General features: G+C 39.9%; 1 protein-coding gene across 2 annotated transcripts in view; it reads right to left on the bottom strand.

The window, feature by feature from the left end:
• LOC135407051 (uncharacterized) overlaps nucleotides 1–19,743 on the bottom strand; it is a 76,294-nt gene that overhangs the window by 15,058 nt on the left and 41,493 nt on the right. The window contains exons 6-8 of one of the 2 annotated variants that reach the window (XM_064641752.1): nucleotides 18,916–18,986; nucleotides 16,266–16,323; nucleotides 4,706–4,741 (exon numbers count right to left, since the gene is read on the bottom strand). In XM_064641752.1, coding sequence (XP_064497822.1) covers nucleotides 4,706–4,741; nucleotides 16,266–16,323; nucleotides 18,916–18,986 — 165 coding nt within the window. The remainder of the gene's footprint in view (nucleotides 1–4,705; nucleotides 4,742–16,265; nucleotides 16,324–18,915; nucleotides 18,987–19,743) is intronic. The other variant, XM_064641753.1, reaches the window with a different exon arrangement.

Below are 19,743 nucleotides of genomic sequence, written 5' to 3'. Positions count from 1 at the left end.
ATATGCTGCTTTATTCAGCTTTATTAAAAGCAGTGTCCATCAATTTTATTACAGTTCAGTGCTTAGGAGAAACATTCAAGATTTACTACACAAAAGTGATTTTATATGGTAAGGTGTCAAACCACTCTGAGGAGCACCAAACTTCCAGCCTGTGGAGCAAGGGTTGATCTATTTGTCAATCACAAGGCACACGCTGTCCTCAGAAGAATAACAAGCTATTACTCAGCTGAGCAATGACATTGCTGAACACTTGAGCCATTACCATCTAATGCACAATAATTACTTTTACTGGGAAAGAAACACACTGCTCCAAAGAGCCTTTTAACGCCTCACTTTGCTGCTCAACTAATTTCTTGGTCCTATCAGATGTAGCTGTCATTCAAGCTAAAGCCTAAGTAACTCTGGTACGATGGAAAGTTCTTCAGCTGTGGCTGCATCATCATGGCAGCACTTGTAGGAGCTGAAGGCAGCCTAGTTGAGATACAGGTCTGGGAGCTGGTAAAAGTCACCAGATGAACAGCCTTAGGGATAAACAATTTAGCTAACCTCAAAAATAAAGCAAAAAGTACAAGTTAGTAGTACAATCACCTGGGTCAAAAAACCCCAGTGAATCCAGTAACTCACTAGTATTGGGCTAAGCTTAGTATCAGGGCGTGCAAAGACTTAGACAGTTATGGTTACCAGGAATCAGGACACAGCTTCTACAGGTCAGCAGCTCTGACCACCTGACAGGCTCAGAGATTTCCAAAGGAATCAGACTGTCGCAGAAGCACCATCTGGATTTGTTAACCAGCCATCCCATCTCACCTCTGCACTATCAAATGAAGATTTCCCGCATGGACCACAGTATCTCTAAGCAACATCCAAAAATAGCTATTAGCTTAAATGTAAATGTTAATCATACATTTAGAGCATATATGTTTATAAAAGCTGGTACCAGAATTTCTCACAATTCTTACTGGTGTTTAGCATGAGGAAGTCACTTTGGGATCATGACACTAACTGCTTCCCTGAGGCATGTTTAAAGGATGCAAGGCTCCTTGAGACAGGAACATACTGTTTCTTTGATGTATGCACCATGAGCCTAACAGCATCCATAGATGTTAATACCAGGCAGAAATCCTCATAAATAAGAGACAACTCAAAAAAACTCCTGTTCATGCTGAACTGCAACTACCCTATGAGCAACCTCACTTTATCTAACAGAAGTGTTCTCAAATGAAGACATTGCTCAGCCTGATCAAAAGCATCAAAAACTAGCCCATATGTGGCATATAGCACACGTTACCTTTGCAAAAAAGTATTCTGTGAAATGCCAGCATACAGTGATAATCCTGTTCATTAACATGCTTGATGTTTAAATTTCAATTAAGCAAGAGACTGACAAAAGCTTGCAGAAGCAGCTTTGGGGATGCAGTGCCTCTTCAAAAGGAGGCATTACAGTCCATGTTTCAGCAAAATATCCCTCACAACACACATGGTGTGATAAATTCAAGTACTATTTTCTTCGAACAGATGATACACCAAGTCTTCCATAAAGCGAAGCTGTAGCTTAGCCTCAGTCTGCAGATTAGTTAAATTAATAACAAGCTACATAACAATAAACAAAAAAAGTCAGTAACTGTTATCGCACTTTGAGAAATTTCACATATACCAAAGAGCTCTCAAGGGACGAAAACTGCTTCTTTGTCACTGGACCCACTGCACAGACAGCTGTGGGTGTGGCTGAAGGGGCAGGGCACAAGCATGCTGTTCACGTTTCATCATTGAATATTCATGCATATAGGCAGCATAAGAAGAAAACCCATCGGATTGTGACATCACACAGTAGGATTTTACAGAGTGGGGAAAATCAAGGAAAGGAGAGATACCTTCTCTGCCTGTTATTCCTCCCCTCAGCTCCTGCCTCTCAAAGTTATTACACTGCTGCAGGGTAGAACACACAGAGTTTTTAACATCTTGATCTCAAAACCACTTTGCACAGTCCCGTCATGTCATGTCAACTAGTCACCTTTAGCCTCTGGCAACTTCCTTAAATCAAGCTTCAGGACAGGAAGGAGAGCCAGCAGCAAAATTATTACAGGTGGCTGGATGAATGCACTTGAAGAAGTGTTTTTGTTGGTTTAAGGTCCCAAAGCACAGCAGGAACTCCTCTCAAAAGGCTGTATTAATTGCCTCCTGCTTTTCTAGCGTAATGTGTCATCAGCCACTGGGAGCTGAGGTCCAGTCCCGCAAGCTTAGTTATCATCCATAAACTTGAGCAAAATCTTGGACAAAAGCAAAATCCTCACTAGTTCTCCAAATTAAGCACTGAGCTGTTCACAGCTTTTGTATATTTCAATAATGGTAGAAGAGAATAAAGTGTTCTAACTGAAGGAACTATGTCCAGTCCAAGTCAGCAGAGATCTCTGCCAGCTCCCCACCAAGGCCTTTGCAATTCACCTTCCCCACCCTTCATCCACTCAAACTTCTTTTCAGGATAGCTCCCCACAACTTCATTCCTTAAGTCTCAGACCCCACTGCTCCATCATCTGCCAAATCATCAGTCCCTTATGGCAATCATGGACACTTTCTAAAAACTTATGCTAATCAAAATGCATATGAGCCTTAAGAGGACTTGAATAATAAGGAAGGGAAAAAAAGACACAAGGGTATTTTTTGAGGCCCTTCTATATCTCTCCATGCTAAAAACACCTAGGTTGTGAGAAATACTTTAAGTGCAATTCTGCAGGTCATTAGTTCATTGTATTGCCCTCATCACTTAAAATTACATTAGAAATTTGCATAATTGTAAGATGGCAAGTTTACAATATTGAGTCTTCAGTTTAAGAGCTTTCATAATCTTGTTTTTCCCACTTGAAATTACTCTGCTGCTGAAACACTCAACAGTCAAGAACCAAACTGACAGGCTGAAGTGCAAAGACTACTTTGAACATCTATCCTACTTCTTCAAGTCTTTCCCTTTCCTAAAATAAGACCAGGTTAGCAGCACTAGCTGCTAACATTTCCTAAAGTGCCCCGGTCTCTAAGAAGGGTCTGGGCTACAGCAGTCCTTTAGCAAGAAGCTCTTACCAGGAAAAATCTTCCAGCTACCATCATGTTGTTTCTGCTGCTTCCTTCTCAGTTGCTGTTGAAAGTTTACAATTAGAAGTGTATTTTTCATAACATTGTCAAGATAATGGAGTTCACTTGGAAACATCATCAACACTGGCCCAGGCCTGCCTATAAGCATTTCAAAGAGGATAGCACGTGATTTCAAAGAGGATAGCACAGGAAGGATGAAGGACAGGGAGGAAGGGAACCTCATGAATACAAATACCTTTTAAATCAAAAACTCCACACACCAACACTCCAGATAAATAGAAGAAATACTCTGCACAACCCTCCTAAACCTCTCACTGACCAATGCCTAAGCACCCCACTTCCTTCCCAAATACCCAAAACTGAGAAATTAAAGAAAGCTGTTTAGGACACTAATCTTTGGTTTAGTAGTGTACAAAAGTTAATTAGTTACCTCTCAGTTATCCTACCACACCTCTGAGAATAACTCCAAACAACTGAGACATTCAACACTGACAGCACGAGTTGGTCAACACTGCTGATGCAGAAAGAACTTATTCTTTGGTCAAAGACAGGAGACCAAGGAGGACAAAAAACATTGCTGGAGGAGAAATGGGGAAGTCAGTGGTGGGAGAATTCTAAAATGCAGAACAGGTCCATGTGTGAAATGCACTCTAACATTAGCTGGACATTAGACTCAGATGCAGTAAGAGCATCCTCTCCAGATCCCATTGTGTCAAAAATGGAAAAGCACCAGGCAGAATCCCCTCCCTGATGGATGCAATCACAGTGATCTTTCTTTGCATGCTCCCCTTAGCAACACCCTCATTCGTAGCTTTTTTACAGGGAACAGACACCTTCATTTTAAGCCTGATGGGTCAGTCTTTACAGGTCTTATGGGCTGTAGAAGCCACATACTGTATCTTGAGCAGAAGCCTTGCCTGTAGGACTTTCAGAAAGTGAAGATGTTTCATGCACATTATCTGGAAAAATGAACAAAAATTTGATGGCCGGTGCACAGGTTATCACACCAGTCTTCACATGTAGCATTAGCCCCACAGATCACAGTCAGCTGCAGTATCTGAATTTTACCTGTCCCAGGCTGGTAAGCATTAGTTAAAGCAAAGCCCTGCCACTTTTGCCATGATAGTGTCTCACTGAGCTTGAATATGTGCACCTGCCATTTCTGCTTTCAGATTTACTCCTATTAGTAGTATTTGGAAGATATTTCCACATATTTTCACATCTTAGTAAAACAATCACTGCAGATTCCCTTGTGTTTTTCCATCATTCCAAACACTGATTTGGGCTTACAGAGGTATGAAGACCAACACAAAAGACACACATAAGCAGAAAACTAGAATCACCTTTACAGGAAGAGAGTAATAGTCCAGTTCTGTCATCATGTCCTCAAATTCCAGCAGAAGGCAAAAGCAACTCACTTAAAACATGAGCAAAACAAAGCTAAAAAGTGAAAAAATGAACAGCCATCCATCCACACAAATATGAAGACTCAGTGAAAGTGAAAGAAAATACGATGGAACGGATTTTCTATATGCATGAATATTTCCACTTTTCCTCATACTGGAGCATGCTGCATCACTATACGATCAGAAAGCTTGCAAGAAATCAAACTGTTACGTACTCAGCTGTTCTCCCCATCCGAAATAACTCCAGCTGCCTGCATGTAACACAAACAGCAGAAAAGAATAGGAATGGAAAAAGAAAGCTTAGAAAAACAAACCACAAGCATACTTTTCATGTATTTAAAACGCCTTATAGATCATGAAGAGATTTTTTTTTCTTGATAAATACAACATTAAATTTATGTTGGGGCTTGCTCCTTGTATTCATTTTGTTTGTAAGACATTCTGAAGACTAAGATCATTATGAACTCTAGGAATTGCTGTGCAATCATGCATTTATCAACACAGGTAGGCAAAATACTTATCAATCAACACATTACCTAACAAGAGCAGTTAAACAGTTATTTCCCAGTGCACTCATCAGGATTATAGATAGAAGGTCCCAGAAACCAGAGTCCAGTTTAGAGCAGTATCTGATTCCAGGCTAAACTCTGCAAGTCAAGTGGCAAAAGTTGCTCCTTGTTTCCACTTCTGCCCCCCTTCAAGAACGAAGTTAACCCAGCGGTGAGAGCACCACACCAGTAGTAACACCATGAAAAACTGTGTGCATGTAAACTAGTGTTAAGTGTAGAGTACTTTCTTAGGCAGATAAACACACAGGCGAAAAATGTAAGAGCTCTCACAACGTTCCAGGGATGCAAATGGCCACAAGTTAATTCTGCAACAGTAAGCAAATCTCTCCCTGTTAAAATTGAAGGTGACAACAAATTCATGCTAAAGCTGAACTGTAAATTGGTAAGACAACCAAGTTTTTACTTATCAATATCCATGTTGTGACCCCAAGGTCATACTCAGTACAATGGAGGCAACAAACTAGCACATACAACACTTAAAGCACTTCAGAAGCATGCACACAACTTGCAACTCCAAGAAACACTTCAGATCCAGCATTTCTAGAAGACTACGTGTAAAAAACACTTTAAAAAGTGACATTTACAGGAGTTTTGATGGGCCAAGTGCAGCAGACAATAAACAAATTCTTCACCTGCAGGAAGAGAACAAGCAAGAGCTTTCTGTCCTGGCTATCAGTCTCATCTCTACCTACCAGCCAGGCACACATTACCAAGAGGGTGACAGCTCAGAGGATTAAACATATCCCTCACACTGCACTCATTAATAAGAGTCACAAAGTTAGAGTGGGCGAGTTCTTGCTTTTAGCTAAAATTGCAAAAAACAGTTCTGGGAAAAAAAGTATCTTTGTCCCAAAAAATCACCACTGAACTAGTACTTAAGTAAGTGACGATTAGTCCTGATGAGTAACTTGGCTTCCCGAGGGTTTAGTCCCTAGGTACATCTACTACAGAGGGGCTTCAAATCTACAGGGAAAGAAAAGGTGAGCCGGGAAAACAGGTACAAAGGTGGAGTACCCCAAGAAAATTAAAAAAGCAAATCAGGGTTTCACCCTCTCTCTCATCAGAGCTACAACTAGACTGCTCCTTTCTTCGCAGAAATAAAAGGTTTACTAAGCAATGCAGTTCCTCAGATACACATCAGTACTTCAAGGTTCCTGGACTACGCTCTGACACACGTGTGGTGCTTTGCACAGGCACAAGCATTGCTCAGCCTAAAGTGACACTTTTATTATCTGCTAGAGCTTCAAAGGTAGGTCACTGCCTTCTGGCTCCTACAAGAGTAGTTAGAGAAAAAAAAAACAAACCAACACATGTATGTTTGCTTTGGTCAATAAAGGAAGCAGCCTTGACCAAGTGGAACAAATTCAATTATATTTTTTATCATATTGATTTAGAAAAAGACCACATATTAAACTGGTATAATGCTCAATAAATGCAGTTTCCATGGAGTATAAAAGGGTTATTCCTCTCCTGTTTACAGAAGTTCTTGCTCACAGAACTTAACAAGTGAGAAAAAGCAAAGTCCATCGAGTTGAGCACCAGAAGTCTACAGCCTGAGACAAGACAAATGTCATGTCTCTGGTCCACAGCAGCAAGTGTGACAATTCACCACTTGGACAACGCACCAGTGCCAGCTGTGCTGGCAAGATGAAGATGTATCCAAATGCATCAGAAACCTGCCAGTGTCCACCTGACAGTGTTTACGTGACCCTGACCACAGGGCTGTCATCTCAAACTTGTTTTTCACTGCAACAAAAATCCATGGATTGCCTAAATATCAGCTTTGACAGAGGTCTGAGTGTATTTCAGGGGGAAAGGAGGGAAGAAGGAGGAACACACAACCAAGCTGGCAAAAAAACCAGAAGTAAAAGACATCCAAGAAAGAGAGATGAGAAAGGAAGACAACCAGTAGGAAGGGTATGGAAACCAGAGGGAGGGAGAGCAGAGGCAATAGAGACAAATATGGGGAAAAAGTTGAGAAAAACAAGCAAGATGTTGACAGAACCCTGCACTGAGCTTTAATGTGCTGTAATCAATAGTTCCCATTAGAGAGAAAATAATTTCCTATTAATGTATAAGTCAAACAATATCTTTTGTGCATCTCATTCCTGAAAATCTCAAGCCACTAACACATGTAATAGCAACTTCAGCACATCTTTCCATCAAAAAGTCTGTATCTCAGGTGAACAGTAAGAGGCAAAGGAAGGAACATTCAGATATCTGGATCAATACTAAAGATCCAGAAAAACTCTGTTGTGAGAGAGCATCATTGCAGTCAGGCTACTTATTAGTGAAATCCATGTCATTATTCACAAGTGAATGCACACGTAACATCCCAAAGAAACTGGGGAAGAAATAGCAGAAGATACTATAAATTTCTCAAACTAGTATGCAGATCAGAAAAACCACAAAGGAAATGGAGCTTACCTGTTCTGCAACTTTCACAAAGACAAAACACCCAGACTGACAGCCTCTGCACAAACCACTGTAATCAATCTGTGTGGAGGGAATGAGTGGCTCTTTAAGGGGAAACCCCTGAAACGAGCTCAGACTGTTCCTAGCCCTTATTTCCTAGACAGTAAAAGGCCTGGTGGCACAAACCAATAATGAAAGTCATTGTTTAAAACTGGAACAAGGAGAAAACCACCAAGTGCTAAAAATGAGCCTTTCTCTTCCTCTGTTCTTGGAGGAGAAACATTACCACCTCCCACAGGCAAAGAGTCCTCAAACTGACAGGGATAACCCTGAACCAGCTACTTACCTGGCCACCTCACTGCTACCAAGTTCCACAAACTTTCCATGCCCAAACATCAGCTGATGCCAAGCAGGGCAGGGTGAGGAGAAGGGTGGCTGCCATGAGACACCAGCTCCTTACCCTGCAAGATCCACACTGAGAAGTTGTATCTTGGCTAACCAGGGCGTGCTACAACTAGAGAACGACTGGAAGACAATACTGCAGCAGCAAACAGAAAGAGATGCAGTAACAGAGAGTAAGGCAGAAGCTCAAAACTCTGCTTTTGTTTGTTTTTACTAACACCCACTTCACTTCAGCGTCTAACATTTTGGAAAAAAAGATGAATTTATTAAAGATTCAACACATATGCTGCTTCATTTAAGATTCAGGAGCTAGCAGTATACATCTCAGTCCTTCAGCATAATCGCAGAAGACCTGGGCTGACAGTCTTGATATTTTGAAGGTTAATGAAAACAGAATTTCCTTTTAGCCTTTTCAAGTTGTTTTTCTGCTTCATAAAAATAACATGCATAGCCTCAATTTGTTAAGAAAAATCCCTTCCAGATCACCTTCAGGAACAAATTTAAACCTGTACTAACTTGAATTAAAAACATCAAGAAGTCTGGACAGATAAAAATTGGAAATTTGTAATTCTAAAGACATACAACAACATACATTAACACTAGAATAGATGATACACACAAGTCAGACTGGTTACTCCATGTGCTCTTAAATACCAACAGTGTGTGTCTCGGTTATCACATTATTTTGTATTCATAAGTTTCAGTACTCAAAAAATGAGGTTTCATATAAACCTCCAATTAAGGACTAAGCAATGCCAGCAGCCTGGTGCCTTGGAAGCTACAACATTTTTGTCATTAACACATTTTATAAAGCACATCTAAGTTCCCACAGTTAGCTGAACATAACATATGCTTGTTCTGTGTCTCAGTTATGCAACTATTCAAGGAGGAACTCCTCCTCCCCACTTCACACTGTCAAGCCTGGATCAGCAGGGACACTGTAGAAAAGCAGAATATTCCAAGTTCTTAATGCAGTCTAATTTGACTGCTTGTGTGCCATTTTGTTTCATTGCTGTTTACAAGTCTCTGGGAGTGGCTGGCACCTACTATCCCTGCTGTCCACTGCTTACAGTCATGCTGCTGAATTATTTAATTACCCTGTTGTATCCCATGCTGAGCACAGACAGAAATCATCTAAATAAGTTTATAAAAGCAAACAAAGCTCAGGATATTGCACTATATTTGGTGCTAATAAAATACTGTTTGTAGAATACAAACAGAGCTGGGAAAGTCCTGGTCAGTTCTTTTTTCTAGGTTTAATAAACCTCCTTTTCCCCTGGCTAATTCCCTCAACAGAGTGTGCCAGGTCTCAGATTCCATAGAAATCCTCATTCTTCCAGTGTTCAATGCACTTCCTAACACTAAACAGGTGGTATTTTAGTGGAATAAGCTTCTCAAATACCAAACATAAACTGAAAAGGTTTTAGAAGGAAGTCAAGTTTCCAGTAAGCAGGATGACCAAGAGGGTTTCATAACAAGTACCACTATTTCCAGTTCAATTTTGAACATCACAGATGAAGGCTAAGGCCTTTGCACAAAAGGAGATGAGAAAGCACAGGAGGGAAATGAGCTAAAAGGAGCTGACAGAGACAAGGATAGGCACTGTAGTGTGACATTAGAGTACTCCCCTCTTGCTCCCTTTTTTTCACCACATTCAGCTTATGCTGAGCTTTTGGAGTATTTTATTTCACTAAATGAAAGGGACCTTCTGGCCACCTTTACTATGGCTAAAGAAAATCAGATTGAGAGCTGAGAATTTAAGTAGGGCTTGGATCACCAAATTAGAGTACCCACTAAGTTATTACAAGCTTGTGCAACTCATTAAAAACCACAGTAAAAAGAATCAGGCAGAGCTCCACCTAATTTTATTTACAATGGAAAAACTGTAACATTTCTATCACTGCATTGATATCTAACAGAGCTGTCTTGTCTTAAAAATTTTACACAGACTAAGAGATGTAAACACAAGTACTGGCAAAAGATTTATATAATCCTCATGAGATACAACTTTGGACCATAGTGGATCACCTAACACTATATATATATGCATAATGAAAAAGAGGAATATAATGTTCTACAGCAGCTGGGATACAAGATTTGGTGCCTTTTTTCCTTCTGATTTTCAGTCTTGGACTTTGAGTACAAGCCTTATTGCTCAAGGGCACATGTTTCTGGCTTGTGCATAAAGTCAGGCAAAAATTTTTCTATCAGTTTAAAATATTTAGTCCAATTTTTAAAAAGTTTATATTCCACTGTGGCAGCAAAATTCAAATTAATTTCCTCCTATTGCTATGACATTAAAGGATGACTAATAAAGTTTTAAAGTCCTTAAAAAGTCTGCACAAAAAAAAAAAGGTAGCTTTCATGAAGAGCGCTGGACAAATTATGAAAGCTACAGAGTTTAACTGAGCATTTGCATTGTTTGATCACTGCTTACAGAGACACACATCAGTATTAGCAATGTTCAGAATTTCAGTAGGAGCTTTACATTTGGAGTTTATTTAAAAGTCAAAGCTTTATTTCCTTGTCACCACTTCTCAGAATGCAGCCCATACTCTAGGAAAACAACAACTAAAAAAAGGTATATTTAGGGGATCAGCAGCAAAAACAAAGCCTTAGAGTTTTCTGGAGTTCAGCAGTAAGTCAAACTTTTTTACTGTATAATCTCCTAATATAGCCAGTATTTTTATTTTTAAATTTCATTTGCCAAGTACTTTTCCTTAGACATATCCAGTCCTGAAGTGGCATTTTTACCCTAAAACTGCAGGCAGGCACTTTGGAGTAAGACCTTGAATCTGTGTTCCTTTTAACAGATCCATCATGCCTTCAGCCAGCCCTGACAGTGAGTACCATAATGCCAAGAAAACAAGTCTCCCAGGAGGGATTCATCCCAAACAAGGAGGAACAGGAGCTGCCAATCACCCAGAAGCAGAGAAGCCCAGGAACTCGCTTTCCCAGCCCATCACCAAATGACCACAAAACAGCTCATACAACGATTTCCCTTGCACAGGCTAAAGCAGTTTATCCTCGGCCCAGCTTAAATTAAAAAGAAAAAAAAAATAGCCACTCGTGTATTTTTTTGAATTATACTAAACATTTTTCAAGGACTGTTGTAACTGCACTGTGGCCAGAAGTTCTACTCTTACTGGAGCACAGCTTTTCAATGACTGATGATCTTTACTGTCACCTACCCTTGAGAAGGGTAAAACAATCACTGACTTCCTCTTCACCCTTCCCAAACTGGCCTGGTCTAGAGATGCCATAGGTGTCTGCAGACCTCTGTTGTTTAGGTGCAGAATCAGGCTGGTAACCATCAAAAAAAAAAGGCAAGAATCTAGATGTATAGCACACACCTCTACAGCAAGGAGAGCTGTGCAGCTGCATCACCTCCCAGCAATCTCAGACAACTATGCTGCCTGACCCTCCACTAACACACATCATACATCTCTATGAACAATCAAAAGGGTCAAGCTGTGGCCTGTTTAAAAGTGTTTTGATTCTGTCTGGCCTTGAGACACCGGTATAGCAGATCACTTTTTTTAACGTATCATTACTGAAGAAGAAAACAAATTTTTTTTCAATAGGATGTCATTTCGGCACATTTGCTGACAAAGAGTCAGTTCATCCAGCAGCAGGGTGGGATGCCCCCAACCCAGTGGCACATTAATGTCAGCAGAAAGATGCCAATATCCACAGTATCATCACATCCATACATCACTGTGGATAGTATCAGGGCTTCCTGGAGAGTCAGGGTTTGGGAGGGCAATCTTTGGGTTTTTTACCAGACAAAACCCCTCATCAGCACCAGGGAAAAAAACATCATCTCAGCATCAGAGTCCTTCTATTCAGAGGAATGTACAAGCCTTCCTGAGGCACCAGTGGAATTTGAGGTCTTAAAAAGAAAACTAGAGGGCGTCAGGAATGAAACCTCTCAAAGTCAGCCTTTGTTGTACCTTTGAAATAGTAGTGAATGCGTAGGTATTAAAAGAATTTTGCCTTATATATTGTGCAGAAATAGATTTCTTCGAGTGTTAGTGGGAGAGAAGGGTCACCACAACAAACTGATCTGGCAAAAAATGCCATCCATTCCTATGATGTGTATAAAACATTTTGCCAGATTTTAAGTGGATAAAAAGCTGCTCGTGTATCTAAAACAAAACTGCAGCATTTTTTTTCCTGCGTGCATGTGCACACACACACATTCCAGAGAGCATTTAGAGATGTAATCTTGCTCCTTTCTCTCTCATCTTATGGCAGACCAAGCACAGGCTAGCTTTGGTTCTTTTGGTGGTATAACAGTGTATCAGAAGTTTTTTCTCCTTTTGTTGCTGGTATCAACACACAGTCCAGAGCCAAGCAACAAATTCGCCTTCTGCTGATAAAAAAGAAGAATAGCAAAATGTACAATAAAAAAAAATAAACAAAACAAAACTACCCCCCCCTTTTTTTAAAAAAAAAAAAAGGAAAAAGGAAAACAAAAAACCACCACCCACCACAGCCCTGGTAACCAGGGATTTTACAGAGCAAAGCACTGAAGGAAATGGAAGAAAAACATATATGAAGAAAAGCAACAATAAAGCGTTCTCACAAAGATTATCAGTCGATGATAAGAAGACAGACAGAATTGGTTGATTCAGTGGCACTTAGGTTATCGTTCCTGAGAATCTGAACAAACCTGCTCTCTTCCAGATTTGTAAACTCCCTGACAAATGGTGTAGGACAGTATTTACAGTAGCTGATATTAACCACGTCTGCCAAATCTTTTTTGCAAAGATGCAGAATATCTTTCTCATCCCACTTTGGACTGTGACTGATCCAAGTCAGAGTTGCATTTAAAACACTCTCAGTGTGACTCACTTATGGATTATAATGGACTTTTAGGTTGCCAGAAATGATTTTGAGCATACGAGGAAAACATATCTGTAACTCCCCACAATAAATAACTTAAAGCTTATTGACTCAATGCCAAAATAATCAAATAACGCTTCTTCAATCTGCTTCATTTAAAGTGAATTTCAGACAATAAAACCTTGGGTTTCTTTTTAATTTACATTTAATTTCAGGCTGCTTGTAGAAGCTAATATGGGGATGCTTCAGTTATTCAACAATGACTTATCAGAAAATTAAGAATTATGACTGCCTTTAACATAAAGGCAAACAAAACTGGATCCATGGGCACTATAGTGCTTTGCTTATGGCTCGGAATCACTGAAAGTTAAATCACTTGGAAGCATGCAATCTTTCTGGGGCAGAAGAAATATACAGGGAAGCACAGCAGTTGGAAGGTAAAAATGAAACGGTTAAGTATGATAAAGGAAGAGACAGGAGTGCCAAAATCAGCAGGGCTTAGAAGAACCACCTGCTTCATTTAAGAATAGGTAGGAAGCCTAAATACCGCATTACCTCAGAAATTATGGGTCAGACTCTTCTAAGAACAAAACAACATTTGAGACTGTGAAAGTGGACCTGAAAGCCCAACAATCTCTGGAAAAATTGGAGCTTCTAGTCTGGGCTGAGATTTCCCATGGTACCATGCCAAGGCAGCAGCCCATACACAACCAGAGACAAAACCCCACCCTCACAGATCAGACGATGGCTTTCAGACAGGGCCCACCTCTCTTCTCCCACATCCTGCTCCATCCATCTCTCCCTCTGTACTCATGGGGGGATAACAGAACAAGTTGCATCCATGCAGGAGGAGGGAAACAACCACAAGAAGGTGGTTGGGGAAAGGGAACAGACATGTCTGCAAAGTACAGAAGCAGAAGAGGGCATAAGTGTAATCTAATTTAACATATAAGGAGGACATGTATTTCTCCATTTAATGAACCTGATCTTTCCTGCTGGAGTAGGTTTTCTCTAGCTAGAACAAGGATGTTGAAACGTTCTTCTGAGACCTGCAAGAGGGCTAAGCAGGACACCAGTGGCATGTGCAGTTATGCACCATTTTTTTAAATGCAACCTACATGAAGTGTTTTGCGGCACTTCTGTTCTATACTGCATCAGGTGTGGTTTCTTTATCAGTTTTGTATTTTTTAGGATTGGGAAGACATTCTCATGGGGCAAAAACTATTTACACTGAGCATTTCTCTTTCTCCTTTTAAACCCTTAGTCTGATGTCCAGCTGATTGTGTCCTGCTCCCAGCAGTGACCATATCTCATCTAGCACATCATGATGGAAAATTGGATGAGTCTTGCAAGTGTTCTTGAGGATGTTTTTATTACATCTAAAAATATAGCTATCAATTATTAACCCACAAGGTAAGTAAGAACACTACGTACTGGGCACATTTTAGGCTCCTGTGTGAAAGGGGTTAAGCTCCTCTGTCACATGCAAAGGTCAGGTCAGCTTTCAACAGAGATACAATCAATGCACCTTCTGGGTTAAACTCTTGAGTACCCAAGGACTGTGCTACAGTCAGGAAAACTGACGGTTCTAATGCACAGGTTGATGCAGGGAGAGTTCATTTTTCAAGAGTACCTCTATATTAAATGTCTAATTTACATTTTTCCATGTAAACAGATATTCATAGATGCCAGATACTTGCAGGCAGTAAATAAGCAAAAGTACATGCAGTGCCATGAGCTTTATTGAAAATTCTTAAATACATTAACCACATACTGCTATGAAATGTTTAACATCCATTCTAATGATGTTTTAATCCCATGAATGATTACACTAATTCTTGTGTGACATTACTTTTCAAAGCAGGGGCCTTCAATTAATTATTGTAAAAGGTCACTTTCAAGGAAGGTGCACGCTGTTAACAGGCAGCACAAAAAGGGCAGCTGCAGTGCTGCTCTTCACTGTGTCTGCCTGCGAGAGCCCATTTGGTTCTCCAGGGGAGAAACGGGCTACAGGTAGATGTAAAAGCACCCTGCTGTGGGAACAGGTGCAGCTATTTTTTCTACACAGAAGCATTCCTTCTAATTTACCCATACATCGCAATAATTAGAAGAGCCAATGAAACCAGCCTCTCCCAAACAGAAGCAAAGTCCAGGGCACAGAGCCAGGAAAGCAATTTCAGCAAATATGTTAATTTCTTCGACATTTCACATCAGGTAGCTTTTCTTTGACCTTTTGGCATCAGGAGTTCTGCTCACTATGCTAATATGATTTAATAAAATATCTGTTTCTCCCAAAATGCTTCTTATTTGTAGGCTTAACAAATCAATTGTGACCTTTTGACTATGCAAAAAGCGAAACAAAACACAAAGAAACCCACCCAAAACAGATCACCAACAAAAAAACCAAAAACAAACAAAAAAACTGCTTTATTCTTTACATACACTTTTTTTTTTCAGAAAGGGAGGACACATTCAGTGCTACCTGGAGTGAAAGCATTGATGAAATACTCTCATATGGAGCTTTGTACATTTTCCAGCTACACAGCACATTTGGATTTTCTAAGCAATTGGTTAATATCCATATTTTGTTGAAGATTCTTTTAAGACAACATTACAATACTATACAGAGTAATTAATTCTACTCAAAAAAGTAAACAGTAATTAGCATTTCCTAATGTTATCAGTTTTGAGGAGATCCTATAATCAGCCTAATGGATAAACAGCCTGCAACGTGTAATATCCAAGTCTTACAGGATTTGAAGTAGAGGATAAAAGATTTGTCTAAATTATGAGACTTGAATTTTATTAATGTTGTTGCCAAAAGTAGATAAGACATTCACAAGAGACATCACTGAGCTTTCATCTATTGTACGTTAAAAGCAGTGTTTCAGAAATCTAATTTTGCAGACCATCAGATACAGTATTTCCTAGGTTATTTTTCCATCCACGTTTTCAGAAGCATAAAAAAATGCAAGACGAGATAAGCAGAAATTAGTAAAAGCATTTTTTCCATCCATCAACACAGCATTGAAAAGTAATATTAAAGAAATTAGACATCAAGTACACAAACCTCTGGTGCATGTTAAAAGGCTACCAGCAGTACTTGTCTCCATCTACTTTCTGCCTCTTCAAATTTCATTAAACAGTAATAAAAATAATATTTAACACAGGATGTTTAAAGATAACACGTTTAAAGAGCCTGACTTAGTCACATGAAAAAAACTCAGCATTTTCTTACAGGCATCAATATTACAAGGGTCTAACAATCCAGGTGACTTTGAACACATTTGCTGTTCCTTTTGCACATAAGGACTCCAGCAGGTTAGACTCAATTTTGCTTCCTTGCATCAGAAGCTTTAGACCAGCATTTTGAGGAGCACAGCTTTTCATAACTGACAAAAGTTGCTGGCTGCACAGAGATTTAAGTATTTCTAGCAAGAAAATATTGTTCTGATGTACCATCACTTGATAACTAAGCACAGAAGGAAATTAAGTACACTGTAAGAGGAAAAAATATTGAGAAGAAAAAAGTCTAACTTACAACACTGGGAGGCAGCACTGGGCAATGGTTTCTTCTGGACTTCCTCCTGAAAGGAGTACTAAGGGAGGGAAAAAAAATAGGAAAAAACACAGATGGATAAAAAAGCAAATGGTAATTTTATGAAACAGCTTTCAGAATACAGCATGCCACACATAAGAGAAAATATCCCTGGCAGTATCAAAGCATAATATCTATAAGGATAATATCTATAATATATTCTCCATAATATAAACACAGTCCCAGAAGTGTCCTTTTTTTCATGCTAAAATCACATGTTCCAAAGTGCACATCTTGTTAGGGTGAAATCTGCTTTACTACAAGCACAGGACCCTACTATCAATTGTGAGGCCTCAAATTAGACACCTAAAAGACTTGATTCTCCACACCATGATGTCGGTGTGACAGGGAGCTCAGAACTGAGTATAAGCCTGTTTACATTTAGACACTCCAGCAGAGCTTAAACAGCTCAAAATTCAAGTGGGCTCACAGCAACTCTGCAGCAGGAGATGGAAGCAGTTAGATAATTAGTGTGTCTGGCAGGGTAGGAACACAATGTTTGCCCAGTCAACACTTGCAAACTCTCCTGTGATCCACTTTACATCCAAAGTAAAGAATTTTTCATCTCATTTAATACTAAATTAGAGAACACAGAGGTATTTCAATTAGCCAGCTTTGACTTTGTACAAAGCTGTTTGTTACAGCATCAAAGCATTCCCAAGGGGAATGCCAGTGATTTTATTTTGTTATTCCATCTTGTATTACATAGAGATACGAGAAAATTAGGACAATTGACCAAAATAATGAGAGCAGTCTTTGCTGGGAAAAAAAGGTCTGACAACAAAGGAAGTGGCAAACTCAGCAAGATGGTGCTGCAGCCTGTGCAAAAGAGGGCCACCAGACAGTCTCTCCTTGGATTTGGTAAGGATTAATGGCCAGTTCTTTACATGGAAGGTGACAACCCGCAGACTTCCGCTGCGGTTATCTTCCAATCTGTGCTATTTAAAATGCACAAGGGATCCTGAGAGGTGGTTAGTCTTGTCATCAGCAAACTGCCAACCCACTGAGTTAATCAGGATTGTGAAAACAAGAACTGCCGGATCTGACAGCACTGACTGGTTGACAAAGTGGTGAAAGGAAGTCTGTTGATGAGCAATTTCAGAAGCACAGGACAGCAACGGGTTCTGAATTATTATCCGCAGAGATCCCAAAATGGCAGCAGTTTGTTCTTTTTAAGGCATCAGCCTGACGGCTATCAGCAGTCCCAACATGAAAACTGAGTATTGTTTGTAGGAAGAGAGGCTGGAAAGCATTTTTATGACACCATATGAACTCCAAATGAACCTGCCTATTGAATACTGCTGTGCAACCTTAGTCTGTTCATTCATTGTCTCAGAGATAGCTGAACTTAACGTACAGAAAAGAAGATAAAGGCACAAAGCTGCCCTGCACCATAAATACCACTGTGCAGACTGGGATTCTGCAGCCCAAAAGGTGAGGTCTATAAAGGTGAGTGGCACAGAGTGGATGCATGAGGATCAGTCATTTAATTTGTCCAAATAAACCTGCCACCAGCTGGTTTCACAACATTGGGTTTATTCGCCCAGAGCAAATAAGGTGTTTCTTCAGGCAATGCACAATTAAGGTGCTGAATTCCTTTGCTGCAACATAACTGACCTGGGTGCACTGAAAAGGCAACTGCAATCCACAAAGAAAAATCCACTGAATGCTGTTAAACACAAGAATACTGCCTCTGGCTCTGGAAGTTCCTGAGCTACAAGTCACCGCCAATTAGATGAACATGCAGTGAAGATCTCATCCCCATTCTGGGTGGCTGGCAGACATGGGACAAGAACCTTAAGTCAGACACTGCAAAGGCGTCCTTACATTTTCTCATTTTCTCACTGGTGACACAGAACAGCCACAATAAATTTGAGACCATTAGGTCACAAATACAGAGAGATTATTTTGGTACTGGTATTTGACAAAAGCATGCACTTAGCATGCAGATGAATGGCACAGTAGGGAAAGGGAAGTCTCAGGGTATCTGTCAGCAAGTACCAGCTCAGTGAAGCACTAGAGGGCACCTTTGCTTCACTGAAGTACCTGGCACGGACTGCTCCTACAGCCCATGGGAGCAGGGAGGCACCACAGCAGGATCACTGACAGGACAAATCACAGACTGAGCTTTTTCATCGACTCCTAGAGGTTCTCAAGCCTCTAGGAAGGCAAGAGAGATTGCCCCAAACATTTTTATCCACGGAAAAACTGGCCTGTCCTCAGTCAGAAAGAAAATCCACCTTATTTTCCTTCATCTGCGCAGTAAAACAACTGACTCATACAAGGAGCAGAAAAGAACAGATGAAGGATCCCAGAAGAAAAATCTCTTGAAGTCATCGCATTGGCAGAATATCTTGTAAGTTATCTTGCTATGGAAAGAGACCTATCAAAGGGTTTAAGCAAGCACCATGTTCTTACTCAGTGATGTTCACATCAACATGTGTGTATGGTTTTTTTAAAATGCTACATTTCTGGTACAGGCATTACTATGTTAAATCTTACTTTGCAAACAATCACAGGGATCCAATACAAAGAATAAAAGCAAGTTATATGGCATTCAGGGCTACATTAATCTTTCAATTTAGATATTTACCTCATCATCTCCCAGTGAATTTATTTGTTCCAATTTTCTGGTCCAGTATCTGGCCTCTTCTTCAGGGATATCTATATCAAAAGAGTAAGTCACACCACCTTATTAACGAGGCAAGTTTGCATTTATCACCATTAGCATTAAAACAGGCAGAGCAGTCCAAGATCACACCACAAAAAACCCACATGTGATTTTGAAGAAATAAAACTGTCTTAGGTTAGCACTCAGACGAAAAAATAAACATTGTAAATAGTAACACAGTTCAAGGGCTTACATTGCTTTCTTGTTTAAAGCTGATTAACCAAATGCACACTGCACAAAGGTAGGAAAGAGAAAGACAGACTGGTTCACATTTAATTCAAGTATTAGTTTCATGAAGAGCCATTTTGCAATGGTATTTTAATACACTTGCTATATGCCTGATAACACATAAAAATAGCCTCTTCTTTTTATAACCTCAACAGAACACGAGCTCCCTTTGAATAGCACATCTTACCTAAATACCTGGTGTAGCACAAATTAAAACACAAAAGCTAAATGGTCTCTTTTATTCCTTTGCAGGCAATAAGCAAAATCTTTTCAGGTAAAGAATAGTGTTACATTATAGGCAGTCATATTCACTTGAAAGCACATTCCTACTTTTACATCACACTGCAACTTCATTGTGAAATGAACCACAACAACACTTTTACCTTCTAGATTTACCAACTGGATGACTGGCAGCAAGTAGCAAGCATTATCACCTTTATTTTGGTAACTATTTCTATTCTCTATTTCACACTTTGAAGTAATATAGTGTCCTAATGGAACACAGACTTCTGCCTCTCAAAA

The sequence above is a fragment of the Pseudopipra pipra genome, chromosome Z, assembly GCF_036250125.1.
Source record: "Pseudopipra pipra isolate bDixPip1 chromosome Z, bDixPip1.hap1, whole genome shotgun sequence".
Lineage (NCBI taxonomy): Eukaryota > Metazoa > Chordata > Aves > Passeriformes > Pipridae > Pseudopipra > Pseudopipra pipra.
Note: the sequence above shows the minus strand (reverse complement) of the source record. Positions and strands in the feature narration are given on the sequence as shown.